At 42.5% G+C, this 15,481-nt stretch overlaps 1 protein-coding gene across 1 annotated transcript in view; it reads left to right on the forward strand.

Moving 5' to 3' along the window:
- PRRG1 (proline rich and Gla domain 1) overlaps positions 1-2,659 on the forward strand; it is a 166,280-nt gene extending 163,621 nt beyond the window's left edge. The window contains exon 5 of the mRNA XM_023750460.1: positions 2,102-2,659. Within this exon, the coding sequence (XP_023606228.1) occupies positions 2,102-2,587 (486 nt within the window). The 3' untranslated portion in view covers positions 2,588-2,659. The remainder of the gene's footprint in view (positions 1-2,101) is intronic.
- Positions 2,660-15,481: the final 12,822 nt, after the last annotated feature.

The following is a 15,481-nucleotide window of genomic DNA, read 5'->3' on the forward strand; positions in this document are numbered from 1 at the left end:
AATTTTTAAAAAAAATGGGCAAAGGACCATAATAGACACTTTTTGAAAGAGGACATACAGAAAGCCAAGAGATATATGAAAACATGCTGAAAGTCAGTAATCGGTGAGATTCAAAGAATGGATATTATCAACAAATCAACCAGCAAACAACAAGTGATGGCAAGAATGCAGACTGGTAAAGCCACTGTGGAAAACAATATGGCATTGCCTCAAAAAATTGAAAAACTGGAACTTCCATTTGACCCAGTAATCCCACTTCTAGGAATACATCCCAAGAAACTAGAAACACCAATCAGAAAGGATATATGCACCCCTATCTTCATAGCAGCACAATTTACAATAGCTAAGATTTGGAAACAGCCTAAGTGCCCATCAGCAGATGAGTGGATTAGAAAACTGTGGTACATCTACATAATTGAATACTATGCTGCTGTAAAAAAAGAAGGAATTCTTACCATTTGCAACAGCATGGATGGAACTGAAGAGCATTATGCTAAGCAAAATAAGTCAGTCAGAGAAAGATAAATATCACATGATCTCTCTCATTTGTGGAATATAAAGATCATCATAAACTGATGAACAAAAGATACAGAGACAAGGAAGCATCGAACAGACTGTTAAACTACAGGGGTTAGGCAGGGGCGGGTTGGGGGGGTAAGAGATCAACTGAAGGATTTGTATTCATGTATATAAGCATAACCAATGGACACAGACACTGGGGGTGGGGGGGTGAGGGCATGTGCTGGCAGTTATTGGAGGTCTGGGGTAGGTAATGGGGGGAAAAGGAGACATATGTACTACTATTTGTAATACTTTAAACAATAAAAAATAAATAAATAAGAAGAATATCTTACCCTTTGAGACTGCATGAAGAGTATCATGCTAAGTGAAATAAGTCAGTCAGAAAAGGACAAGTATCACATGATTGTACTCATATGTGGAATCTGAGTGACAAAATAAACTGATGTACAGAGTAGATCCAGAGACATGGAAGCATGGAACAGAGTGCAGAATCTCAGTGGGAAAGTGGGGGAGTGTGGGTGGGTGGGAGGTAATCAACCTTGTATGCATATACACATAATCCATGGACACAGTCAACAGGGTGCTGAAAGCCTTGGGGTGCAGGGTGGGCTGGACGGGGTCAATGGAGGGGAAAAAGGAACATATGTAATACTTTCAACAATAAAGAATTATTAAGCCCTAACTGGTTTGGCTCAGTGGATAGAGCATTGGCCTGCGGACTCAAGGGTCCCAGGTTCGATTCTGGTCAAGGCCATGTACCTTGGTTGCGGGCACATACCCAGTAGGGAGTGGGCAGGAGGCAGCTGATCGATGGTTCTCTTTCATCGATGTTTCTAACTCTCTATCCCTCTCCCTTCCTCTCTGTAAAAAATCAATAAAATATATTTTTTTAAAAAGAATTATTAAAAAGAAGAAAGACAAATACCACATGTTTTTATTTATATGTGGAATCCAAAAAAAAACAAAATAAATGAACAAACAAAACAGAAACAAACTCATGGATATAGAGAAAAAATTGATGATTGTCAGATGGGAGGGGGATTGAGGAGGATGGGTGAAAAATGTGAAGAGATTAAGAAGTACAAATTGCCAGTTATAAAATTAGTTATGGGTATGTAAAATATAGCATAGGGAATATAGCCAATATTATTGTAATAACTATGTATGTTGTCAGATAGGTACTAGAGTTATTGGGGTGATCACTTTGTAAGTTATATAAATATCTAATCCCTATGTTGTATACCTGAAACTAATAAAATATTGTATGTTAACTATAATTGAAATTTTTTTTAAAATTCTATAAATGAAAAAAATAAAATGTGATAGCTAAAAATATAAATAACTCCAAGTCTTGAAGATGACCCGTGTTCTATTTTAGGAAGGATCCAGAGTGAGCACCATGATTTATTTGTAATTTCTTGTCATGAAAAATGTAGACTGTAGGTCATTTTAACAAAGAAAGCTGGTTTGTTTGTTGTATTTCTTTTCATTATATTACTAGACCCCAGACATTTGTTCATTTGATATTTCATATCTTTTGATCATACTGATTTTCAATAATTTTGTCTTTTATTTTCAGAAAGAGTTTTGGAACACCTATACAAAAGCGCAACAAGGTGAGAGTAACAGAGGAAGTGACTGGTTTCAATTTTACCTCACCTTTCCATTAATCTTTGGCCTCTTTATTATCCTACTTGTCATTTTCCTAATCTGGAGATGCTTCCTAAGAAACAAAACTCGCAGACAGACAGTGACTGAAGATCACATCCCTTTCCCTCAGCACCTTAATATTATCACTTCACCTCCCCCACCAGACGAAGTGTTTGATAGCAATGGAATGTCGCCAGGCTTTCTGGAATATGTAGTTGGGCGCTCAGATTCTGTCTCCACTCGCCTTTCCAACTGCGATCCTCCACCAACCTATGAGGAAGCTACAGGACAGGTGAACCTTCAGAGGATTGAAACAGAACCTCATTTAGACCCACCCCCGGATTATGAGGACATCATCCACTCCAACTCAGCCAGTGCCATTGCTATGGTGCCTGTGGTCACCACCATCAAATGAAACAGCAAACTTCTTTTTACTATAATCGTTTTTAGAATACAAATAAAAGAACTGTCTACCACTTTACCACTACATAAATATGCATTGACTTATTTTATTGGACTCTAACAGCATACCACTTTACATTTTCTAATTTGATTTTAATTAGTTGTGTTTCCTACTGTAAAATCATTATCCATGCTCATTTTAGGTAATAAGAATATGTGAAAAGGGGAAAACAGTGGTCTTTATGTGATGTGATGAGTTATACATATGTGTGTATGTGTATTCATGCATATCCTATATAATAAAGAGGTGATATGCAAATTGATCATCACACCCTCGCACAAGATGGCCGGCCGGGGAGGGCAGTTGTGGGCGATCAGGTTAGCAGGGCAGGGCAGGGCCGTTAGGTGTGACGAGGCCTGCAGGGGAGGGAGGGCAGTTGGGGGTAACCAGGCCAGCTGGGGAGGGCAGTTGGGGGTGACCAGGCCTACGGCGGGGGGGGCAGTTAGGGATGACCAGGCCAGTAGGGGAGAGCAGTTAGGGGCAACCAGGCCGGCAGGGGAGCAGTTAGGCATTGATCAGGCTGGCAGGGGAATGGTTAGGGGGTGATCAGGCTGGCAGGCAGAAGCAGTTAGGGGCAATAAGCAGGCAGGCAGGCAAGCAGTTGGGAGCTAGCAGTCCCAGATTGTGAGAGGGATTTCCAACTGCCGGTTTAGGCCCGATCCTGAGGGGTCCCAGTTTGGAGAGGGTGCAGGCTGGGCTGAGGGACACCTCTTTCCCAGTGCACGAATTTCGTGCAATGGGCCTCTAGTATACATATATGCATATATACCAGTGCAATGTGTTAAACAGCAATTAACTTCTGTCTAAATCACCTGTAAATTACTCACCAAAATGGGGGTAGGGGACACCGTCAAGTTGTGTAGTAGATAACGATGTGCTGTTCAATTTTGAAAATAAGATGAACTTAGTATGTTTTCTGTTTCTTACTGGCTTTTGTTAAACTTTTTCTTCAACTACCTTAATAGAAAAAAATGCATGTAGTCCATCTTGATTTTTGGAACATCTCAGAAATACAGAGGGAAGGGACAGTAAACAACAACTTGCTTATAGTGTATAGCAAGAAAATTATTGGTAATTAGTGGCATTTGGCTAATTTTGTAAGAGGGAGTTTTTTGTTGTTGACTGTCCTGCCTCCCAGTTAAACAGTGTTTGCTTACTAATTTTGAATGTCTCATGCTATTTGTATTAACATCTTGGTGGAGAGGATTTCCTGCCAACAGAATAATTTACAAAGTACATATATGTATTAATGACAATGAATAGATAAAGATTTCTCCTTTGCTCTTTGGTGACAATAATTATTTTCTTCTCATTGTTTCATTGCTTTTTACTCTACTTTCTATTCCTCCTACCAGCACAGAATCACCATGTACCTAAGAATTTAGTTAAAACAAAATTCTTAAAATTATTTTCTTAATGCTTTTGTATAGACTGAAGTCTTTGTCTCAAGATGATTGAGGCAATTTCTCATTAAATTAAGAATTGTGATTTTTATATTGTTCTCCAGTTGGTGGAGGAAGAGTGCAAAGTCTGTTGTGCCAGGTGCACAATAAATCTAATTATAATAGCTTCACAGAGATCTTGTTATTGTTATTTCATTTTTTTTCATCAGTTTTTTTTTAACTTCAGGATTTTTACTTTTCCTTTGGATCAGAGTGAACAGGCTATGAATGAACTGCCAATATAAACTAGCTCAGAAAGAAAAGTATGACAGTGTTTTTATACAAAGTTCCATAATTTATGGCACTGGTGGGAAATTCATTTTATTAGAGAGATGTCTCTGCCACTCTCAAGCTGCCTTGGTGTTGGGTAAAATGGTGTATGAAGCAGTGGAACGCAGGTTTAGAAAGGGTCATACACTGCTGCCTCCATCTCCATCCCCACTGACCCCTCCCTCAATCTTTCCCTGAAACCAAAGAAGAGAAAATACTGAGGAGAATCCTGAACTAGGAGTCAGATGACATGAATTCTAATCCCTTTCTGCAATATACTTGCCATGGTACCTCAGGAAAGTCCCATATCTGGCCCTCAAATTCCTTTACTCTGAAATGGTAGTAAAATCATTTGCCCTATCATTCTCCGGTGACTTCAAAGGATCTAATGATATGGTGTGCATGAAAGTAATTTGTAAGATATGAAGAGGTCATAGCATTGTTCTTTAGTTAAACTTCTGTCATACTCTGGTCTATACCAAGGCTGTGCCAACTTAAAGATGACAGCCAGCTTAGCACAAACAGGATTAAGCAAATGTTAGAAAGAGAACTACAATGGGTGTGCTTAGTTAATAGGTTTTGTAGCTTTCATGAATAAATCTTCACCCTAGTCTCAGCAGAAATGACAATATTGTTTTGAATTTGGCCATGGTGATCTTTGGCTTCTAGTTAAAGCTGAAAGTTGAAGTTTGATACTTTGACTTGTGTCTGTATGTGTGGATATTTTGGTTTATTTTAAAATGAAAACTAAGGCTCCTTTTGTATATATTTTTATGTCATTAATATCAGGCCTTAGATTAAACCAGCAGTTTTCAAAAGTGCAGCCCATGAACTCTGGGGTATCCTTGAGACCCTTCTAGGGATCGGTGAGATCAAAACTATTATCATAATATTACAAAGCTATTATTTATCTTTTCATTCTAACGCTCACTCTCTCAAAATAGTTAAAAATATAAAACAATGCCATCTTCCCTCAGATCTTATTTCTGTTTTAGAAAATAAGGCTATTTTATTAAAAATGTTATTTATGTTAGCACATAATGGACTTTTGAATTTTAAATGAATAAATGCTTTTTAAATTTTTATATATTCTAATATGACAAATATGGATAGATGTCAACTCCATAAACAAAAGCTCTTTGACATCCAGATCCCCAATAAAAACATAAGAATATAAGGAGGTCTGGAGACCAAAAGTTTCAGAATTACAGGATTATACAAAGGAGCAGAATGTTCTATTACTAAGTATATATTCTTGCAACTTTATTTTACATTTCAAACTCCTGATATTGGATTTAATGCTACCTTTTAGTGATACCTGAATTGCAGTATATGAATGAATGTTGATTCTTGAAACAAAAGCCAAATGCTTAAACTGATCAATGACCACAGCTTTTTTAGACTATTGGTTAAAGAAAGCATTCCTACTCCATAGTGATAACTGGCATTAGTCACAAGTCTCCTGGCAGCATTGGCATCATGATGACAGGATAAACAAAATACCACTTTCTTCAAGAAGCATTCTCTTAGGTTTGTTTGGTTTTATTTTGCTTTGTTTGGGTTTCACATTTTTAAAAACCCTTTTGCTATGCCACCTGGTTTTATAAACTGTATTTCTTAATATGTTTTATAATTAAAGGGGCTTGTCTGGAATAAATATATTTTTATGCTTTTGCCTTTCTTTCCTGATAGATACTACATTCACCTTTGATCATTTTTAATAAAGGTTTATTTTTACAGATATATTTAGTGCCTTTCTTAAGCAGTAATTAAACTAAATCAACCAGTTTGCATTTAAATTAAAGAATGGGCTTCCAGAAGAGATTTGGGGTTTTGAGTTATCTATAATTCACTACTCCTTTTCGCAAATATTTAAAAAGAAAAATAAAATATTTTGAAACACACACACACAAAAAAAAAAAAAAAAAGAATGGGCTTAATGGTAGTTCTTCCAGTGGAATGGTTTCCAAACTTCCACATGCAGTAGATGTGTCTGGAATCCTAGAACTATCTGCCTCTCTGTTTTGAATATCACAATTAATTGTATCTGCTTAAAGTAAATTATATTTCTTTTTTCATATTGAACAATACAAATACTGATGCTGTGTTTGATTCATTGTTAATTATGACTTCAAGATTGATGATCTGATATGATAACTGGAGGTTGCTTTAACTTGGTTCTGTGTAAATAGGATGTATTTTATTATAATATTTCACATTTTTAAACACTTGGTTTACATTAAGTTATGGTATTTAACTATTTTTATGATTATACTAGGTAATGTTTTTCTTATATCTCTATGTTTTTGGTATGCTAAATGGAGCTATTTTTAAACCTAAGAGATTTCTTCTACCATGTGTTAATTATATTATGAGTAGTTAATAAACATGCTGCATAAGTTCTTATTAATTATGGTCTTTTTAACAAGGTAAAATTCTGTTTCTTTTTTTTCTTATGAATTTAAGTAATATTACTCAAGAAATAAAAAGTTATGTTGACAACATCAAGGTGTTCCCAGCAAGAAAGAACTTTCTGTACTACTTTTGAATGATGCTGGCATGACACAAATAGAAACACTTGCTTCAAATGGATAGACTGAACTTGGGTAAATGGTGTAGTTTGTCAAGTACTGGAAATAGTGTTATCTGAAGATATCAAAGAGTTGGATTTTTTTCTTCCTTAGCAGAATAGCGTGCACTTGATATTTAGAAGATGAGAAAGGAAATCACAAGATGGATACATATGTAACCACAAGGAAGCTTCTTAAGTGTAGTTACCTCAAAATCTAAAAGCTAATATGATATGTCATTTAACAAGCAAATGTAAATGACTTGATTTTTATGGTATAAAAATTTTAATTATATTTGAGGAGGAATTTTAAGTATATATTATAAGTCTAAGTATCCATTTTCTAAGCATCAGTCCCCAGAGAGTTGTCCAAAATATCATAACAATGTACTTTTAAAAACATATAACAATTTCGCCCCACCTGCTCCTCACAGGTACAAGCCCTTACGAGCCACTTACATATTTGATGGAAAAACTTTCCCAACAGAAAATTTTGAGGCTTTAAGTTTAGGAAATTTTATTTTTTAAATACCAGATTAGTTATATTAAACCACTGGTGATTTTGAGGGTGGCAGTTAGCGTTAGAACCTTATGTATTTCAGATGCTTGAGGAGATCTGTAAGGATGCCACTAGCTAACTCAATGTTGCATGTATAGGAGCATGGTGTCAGGATGTGGGTCACAGGAGACACCGGGCGAAGCCACTGCTCAGGGATTTTACATTTGACCAAGAGTGACATCCATGTACTGTGGGGAGGGAGGGATCGCTTCCACCCAGCACCTTATTTACATTCTTAAGAATGACTTATGTGGCAATTCAAGTTATTTTTTACACTCTAATAGAATTATTTAATTTCCATTTGTTGAATTATTAGTTACCACTGTCATTTCTTCAGCTATGAATATGTGGCTGATGTTTGGAAGACGGACTTCATGTTTTATATTCTGTGATGTTAAAATGGTAAATTACTTTGTGATTATGAACAAATTTTCTATTGACAAAGCCCTGCAGTGGGGTCTGGAAGATTTTTCTGTACTGTATTGTTCTCTTATAAATGTGTCTGTTAGGAAAACGCACACACTTCAAGTAGAAGAGGGAAGGGCTTCTGGCCTAGGAACCACTTGGGTAAGAGTTGTAGGATAAGCCTTTCCAGTGCAAGTGTAAATATGTTTATGTGGCCAGGGCTCTGGTTGGGAGGTGTGTGTAAGTCAGTAGAGGGGCCTGCTTGGTTATGAAAGATTGCACGGTCTGAGCAGGCTCCTCCCAGGCACCTCAAGACACTGGTAGCCCCATGGGGCGAAGTCCACGCTTTCCTCCAAGAGATAATGTGGGCAAACTGTTATTCTGTTAATATAAAGAAAGACCCACGCCCACAAGCACGGGAGCTACATGCAAACACTGCACAGGGGGATGGCTTGACCATCTTGAGCAGTTGAGGTGGCACGGGTAGGGGAGGGCTTTTCATAACTGCACTACTGCGAATACATCCCAACTGCTGTAGCTTCTATTCTGTATTTTATTCCAGCCTATTTTTAATAAACTTTGTATTTTAAAAAACACAACAATTTCTAAAACTTATATAAATTACATATTGATTAATACATCCATGAAACCCAACACCTAGGTCAAGACATTTCTGACACCCCAAGAAGGCTGTGTGGGGTGACCAGGCTGGCAGGGGGGGTTAGTGAGGATGACCAAATGACTGAACAGGCTGCGTGGGGCAACCAGGCCGGCAGGAGGTGGGGGGCAGATGGGGGCAACCAGGCCTGCAGGGGAAGGCAGTTGGGGGTGACCAGGCATGCAGGGGAGGGCAGTTGGGGGGACCAGGCCTGCAGGGGTAGACAGTTAGAGGCGACCAGGCCAGCAGGGGAGGGCAGTTGGGGATGACCAGGCTGGCAAGGGAGGGCAGTTGGGGGCAATCACACCAGGAGGGGGGGTTAGGCATCAATCAGGCCAGCAGGGGAGCTGCTAGGGGGTGATCAGGCAGGCAGGCAGGCAGGCAAGCGGTTAGGAGCCAGCAGTCCTGGATTGTGGGATTGGACCTAAACCGGCCGTGGAACACACCCCCCCCCAAGGGGTCCCAGATTGGAGAGGGTGCAGGCCGGGCTGAGGGGCACCTTCCATGCACGAATTTCATGCACCGGGCCTCTAGTATATTATAATAACTCAGTTTTGAAAATGTTATACTTGACTATGGACATGTGGACTTGCCTCTTTTCTTTTTATAAATTATTCTTTTTTTTCTTTTATAAATTCTTAAGGTATTTCAGAAAAATTCAAGCTAGAAGCTCCAGAGCTACTCTTCCATCTCTTGGCCCTTCTTGAAGCCACCTACTCATTTTGTACATACCTGAAGCTCTTAGGGGGCAAGATTTGTTTTTAATCCTTTTAACTTCCCCAAATACATCAAATACTTAAGGGTGAGGACTTTAAGACTAAGAATTGACCAAAACATTAACTTTATGGCTGGTCTTCTTAATGCTTGTCTTTCTGCTGTAATTCTTACCACCTGCTATTTTCTTAAACTTTGTATGATGACATTTCATTCACAGTAATTTTAATCACTTTATTTCTATCTTTTTCTTTACTTCAAAATTTACTATAATCTGGTCCCAAAGGCTTATCTGACCATATTTCCTTTCATAGCTCAGAAGATAGATCTTTACAAAGTGTTTACTTGTGTAAGACTAAGGGGATTATAAAGTAACTAGTGACCTGGTGCACAGAAATCGTGCACATTAAAAGGGAATTAATTAGAGGAAATATTTTAATATTGCTATTTGCCCTTTCTCTATAATAGAAGTGTCAGAGATGAAAGAAAATTAGTAAAATGTATATGAAAATCTTCCCCCTGTCAGAGTCTGGGGTGCACCACAGGACCCAGAGTCAAGTCCCTGCCCACCCATGCACACCTCGAAATCGCACAAGACCTAGACCTGGCCTGCCCCACCCCCATTGGGCGAGATCCAAACTTGGCCAGTCCCACCTCCATCCAGCCCCTCCAGGTGAGGGGCAAAACCTCAGGTCCCCTGGTCTGGTGCAGGGTGGGGGGCGCAGCCTCAGGTCCCCTGGCCTGGTGCCAGGTGGGAGGCGCAACCTCAGGGCCCCTGTCAAGCCCTGTCAGGTGGGGGAGCATAGCTTCAGATCCCCCGGCACACCTTCAGTTCCCCTGGCCTGGTGTCCTGGCTTTGGGTGTGGCCTTAGGTCCCCTGGCCTAACACCGGGGTGAGGGGCACAGCCTGAGGTCCCCCAGCCTGGGGCAGGAGTTGCAACCTGAGGTCCCCCAGCCTGGCACTGGTGTGGGGGGCATGATCTGAGGTACCCCGACCTGGGATGGGGTGGGAGGAGCACTTTGAGGTCCCCCATCTAGCCCCACCAAGCAGGGGGCACAGCCTGAGGTCCCCGTCAAGCCCTGCCAGGTAGGGGACATGGTCTGAGGTCTCCTGGCCTGGGCCAGGGCAGGGGGTGTGCTTTGAGGTCCCTGTCAAGCCCCGCTGGGTGGGGGGGTGTGGCCTGAGGTCCTCCGGATTGGCGCCAGGGCGGGGGGGCATGACCTCAGGTCCTCCACCCTGGCCTGGCCCTACACAGCCTTAGGTCCCTGCTGATTGCTCATTACAGTTTGTTACAGGAACCCTGCCTCTGCTGTGGGCACAGCCATCTTGTGACAGTGTGAGGGGTAATTTGCATATTACCTCTTTATTATATAGGATGGTGCCTACATCCCTTGTCCCTGGGGATTTTGCAATCAGAGTAAGATTGGGATAGTCTTCTAATCTAATTTAGTGTAACCCTAATTCCACCCCAATTTACAGATTCTTTTTTGCCCAGTCTCATGTTATTTACAATGTCATGTATATCATTCTATGTTGTGCTTTTTTATAAGTTTTTAGCAATAGAAACCTATTTTCAATTTTTTTTCATAGACCCATAATATATGTATTAGATAGACAAGACTGTTGTGGTTGACTACAGAAGTAGGAAGCTTGGAACCTCACCATCTGTGACCTTTCAAGTCAATCCTCCTTGGTACAAGTCACCTTTGCAAACATTAAAATGTTATGAACATACTAGAGGCCTGGTCTCGGGGGGGTCCCTCAGCCCAGCCTGTGCCCTCTTGCAGTCTGGGAGCCCTCAGGGGATGTCCACTTGCCAGCGAGGAGCAGGCCTAAGCTGCAGTCGGACATCCTTAGCACTGCTGAGGAGGCGGGAGAGGCTCCTGCCACCACCGCTGTGCTGGCAGCCATCAGCCTGGCTTCTGGCTGAGCAGAGCTCCCCCTATGGGAGCACATTGACCACCAGGGGGCATCTCCTGCATTGGGCGTCTGCCCCCGATGGTCAGTGTGTGTCATAGTGACCAATCATTCCCAGTCATTCTGCTGTTAGGGTCAATTTGCATATTACCCTTTTATTATATAGGACTAGAGGCCCGGTGCACGAAATTCGTGCACTGGGGATGGTTGGGGGGTCCCTTAGCCCAGCATGTGCCCTCTTGCAGTCCAGGACCCCTCCCTTGTTACTGCCCACCTGCTTGCTGCTTCCTACCGCTTGGCTTGCTGCTCCTTAGTTCTGCCACGAAGGCCTTGGGTCTGCTGGGTGCCGGGCCTGCGGGTTTGTGTCTCTGATACCCCCAGCAGCCCCAGCACCAAGGTGGCGGGCCTTGGGGCTGCTGGGTACAGGCCCCCCATTGCATGTTTGTGTCTTCTATCAGGCCCCCTGCAGCCCCAGCAGCCCCAGCACCACCTAAATAACTTAAGGGAAACTTTATTTAGTCTTCTTTTAAAAGCAATCTAGTTTAAAAATGAGTTGCAGTTAAGACAGAACAAAGAACATGGTACCTAAGAGTGAGATAGACTGACAGAGGAGAGGCTGGGCACTGGTCAGGGGCTTACATGCCAACTGTTCTCCACCTGGGAAATGATGTAAAATTGGTTTCTTTAGTTTTCTGCTTAATCATCTTCTCCAGCACTGAGGTCAGAGGAGCTGCCTTCCAGCCCATAGGCTGCTTCTCAGAGTCGAAAATTTCGCCATAGGCCTCTGCCTAGGACAGGACCTCTGCACCCCCAGGGTGCATAAACACACAGGGCTTCCATCAGGCTTCGCTGATCCCGGGGCTGGGAGGCCTCTCAGCTCCGCTGATCCAGGCGGCCGGGAGGCCTCTCGGCTCTGCTGATCCAGGGGCCGGGATGCCTCTCGGCTCCGCTGATCCAGGGGCCGGGAGGCCTCTCAGCTCCGCCGATTCCCCGGCCCGGAGGCCTCTCGGCTCTGCTGATATCCGGGCAGGGAGGCCTCTCGGCTTCGCTGATCCAGGCGGCCTGGAGGCCTTTCGGCTCCGCTGATCCCCGGGCCGGGAGGCCTCTCGGCTCTGCTGATATCCGGGCAGGGAGGCCTCTCGGCTTCACTGATCCAGGCGGCCGGGAGGCCTCTCGGTTCCGCTGATCCCCGGGCCGGGAGGCCTCTCGGCTCCGCTGATATCGGGGCCGGGAGGCCTCTCGGCTCGGCTGATCCAGGGGCCGGGAGGCCTCTCGGCTCCGCTGATCCCCGGGCTGGGAGGCCTCGAGGCTCTGCTGATCCAGGCGGCCGGGAGGCCTCTCGGCTCCGCTGATCCCCGGGCAGTGAGGCCTCTCTGCTCTGCGGCTTCAGGGCTGTTTGGCTTCGCTCTACCGCTTGGAGCCTGAGTTTGCAGATTAACCGCCATCTTTTAGCTTCTACTTGAAACATTGTATCTTTTGGAGCTGTTGCTTCAGGAGCTCAGAGCCCCACAGCTGCAAGCAGGAAGCTTGGTTTTCTCTATTGCTGGGGCAACCAAGCATCCTGTTCTCAGCTGCCTGGCTGCCTGCAGCCATCTTGGCTGACAGTTAATTTGCATATACTCACTGATTAGCCAATGAAAAGGGTAGCGGTCGTATGCCAATTACCATGTTTCTCTTTTATTAGTGTAGATAGAGGCCTGGTGCACGGGTGGGGGCCAGCTGGTTTGCCCTGAATGGTGTCCCAGATCAGGGTGGGGGTCCCGCTGGGGTGCCTGGCGAGCCTGAGTGAGGGGCTGATGGCTGTTTGCAGGCTGGTCAAGCCCCCCGGTGACCCAAGCTCTCAGCCTCTCCTTTATTTCTTTTTTTTTTCAGCAGGTATCTGGGATTTATTTATCTTTCATAATTGAAACTTTGTAGCCTTGAGCAGAGCTCAGGGCCAGCCAGGGCAAGCGGGAAGCTTGGCTTCCTCCATCTCCTGGGGCAACCCAAGCCTCCTGCTCGCTCCAGCTCCATGGCCTCCGCCATCTTTGTGATGTAGTGAGGGAGTGATGGAGTGTCGAGTGATGGTTAATTTGCATATTTCTCTTTTATTAGATAGGATATGGAAAACCACTGTAATATAACATCTCCTATTCATGTCTAATTTCATAGTCCTTCTTTCCACCCAAAAGAAAATATACAAAATCTCCTTCCTTCACTAACAGAATACTTTGGGGTGAAAGTGCTCTTTTTAGCCCAATTGTTCCTAACTCACAAGTACACCATACTAGCCACCAACAAACACTATCAAAATTATCTTTGAAGAGAGAACCATGGAATGTTAATATTTCAGGTTCTTTGTTTAGATCAGTTAGTTCCATCATCACCATACTTCTTGCTACATTTTCAATACTCAGCCTTTTTGCATTTGTAGGAAATGGTTTTAATAAACTCATAAACCATATTTAAAAATAAGCATAGAGTGATGTCAATAAAAATAGTGTGGAGGAGTAGGGAATTCCAAAGGCATATTCTACAAAAGCAGCAAATAACTTGGCAAAAACTATCAGAATCAACTTCATCAGAACTCTGGAAACTAAAATTTATAGCAACCAGGAAACAAACAAACAAAACCTTTAACTTATCCTGGCCTTATCCTGTTTTCTTCTCAGTACCATCTTGGAAAACATCCCATATTCTAGGTATAAGCTTTTAGTATTAGAGTAGAGAGAGCAAAACGGACCTTATTCCAAGAATTGAGGTTGATTGTTTAGCTCTCCATTTTGGCTTTCTGAAGTACCAGCTCAAAGGCTTACTTTTATTTTACCTTACTTGGAACTTTCTCAAGTTGGAGGCAACTACCTGGTGGTTTTTTTAAAAAAAATACTTAAAGTTAAATGCATTATCTACTACCACCTAGACAAGGGATAAAAAGGTGACAAATAATAGATAAACTGAAAAGCTTAGGAAGAAATCTTGGGGAATACAGAGAAAAGGGACTTTGAAAAGTTCCCACATAGTCTTAGGAATCAAGAAGGCCAAGCACATATCCAGAGCTAGGCACATGATCTAAAAATTATAAGAAGTCTCTAAATTCTCACCTTTTTATTGATTAAGGTATTACATATGTGTCCTGATTTCCCCATTTCCCCCCACTCCCCCACCGTTCATGCCCTCACGCCCCTGGTGTCTGTGTCCATTGGTTATGCTTATATGCATGCATACAAGTCCTTTGGTTGATCTCTCCACCTTACCCCCAAAAGGAAGGAATAAATTCTAACCTTTGACTTTGAATTTTGAAGGCTGTAAATTTTCAGATTCCTCATAAACAGGAAGTAAAGCTTATGGTATGGTTATATAATGTCTGGGTAAAAGTTAAAGGTTTGCCCCAACACACAGGATCCATCTGCAAAAACTAGGATACCATTGGGGGGTTGGTTTTCAGTTTAAGGAACTCTGACCATTAGCTGACTACTAAAATAATAGAAACAAGACTTCAGTAGCTTCACATGACAAATAATATACACTATAAAATGAGTTTTAAAGTCACTTAACCAATAACAACTAGAACAAGTAGCAAAAAAACAAACCCTGAGAAGGGAGAATCTAATTTCCAGAGTTGCCATTATACTCATATAATATCAATAAATAGCCCCACTACTGCTTAGTATCCAGTCCTGATGGTATAGGAATCCTGACCAGAGAACCCAGGCAACCATGGAGCCCATTCTACAGCTTTCACTTAGGCAGGAAACCATGCCAGCACTCTTATTCAACTGTACTCAGCCAGCGGAACATATCTCCCAACTTCAGAGCTCAAGCAGTGAACTCACCAAAAATAAAACCTGATAGCAAGCCCACCTGCCCAAGGACATTACCAACAGGTACATCCAGAAATCTAAACTGAGCTGCCTGGTGAATAACTGTCTCTACCAAAGCTAGCTTGTAAACTCTGGAAGAGGACACCTTACTCAAATGCACAGACACTAACTTAAAGAATGAAGGATCATGAAAAATCAGATAAATATGACACCACCAAAGTACACTAATAAAGCTGTATATACTGGCCCTAATGAAATGGAGATCTATAAATTGTCAGACAAAGAATTCAGAATAATCCTTTTAAAGAAGATTATGGGAGGGGCTGGCAGACCAGGCTCTCCTGGATGGAGAGCCCTTGCCACTGCTTCCAGCCCTCCCTGGGCTGTGGGGAACAGATGTGGAGCCCCTGCCATCTTAAAGGGGAGAGGAGCCTCCACTAGGAACCCAGCCTCACCACCACCAAGACTAGCCTTGGACACTGCCCAGGACCCTGCAGCCACTCCAGCCAAA

The sequence above is a fragment of the Myotis lucifugus genome, unplaced genomic scaffold, assembly GCF_000147115.1.
Source record: "Myotis lucifugus unplaced genomic scaffold, Myoluc2.0 scaffold_13, whole genome shotgun sequence".
Classification (NCBI taxonomy): domain Eukaryota; kingdom Metazoa; phylum Chordata; class Mammalia; order Chiroptera; family Vespertilionidae; genus Myotis; species Myotis lucifugus.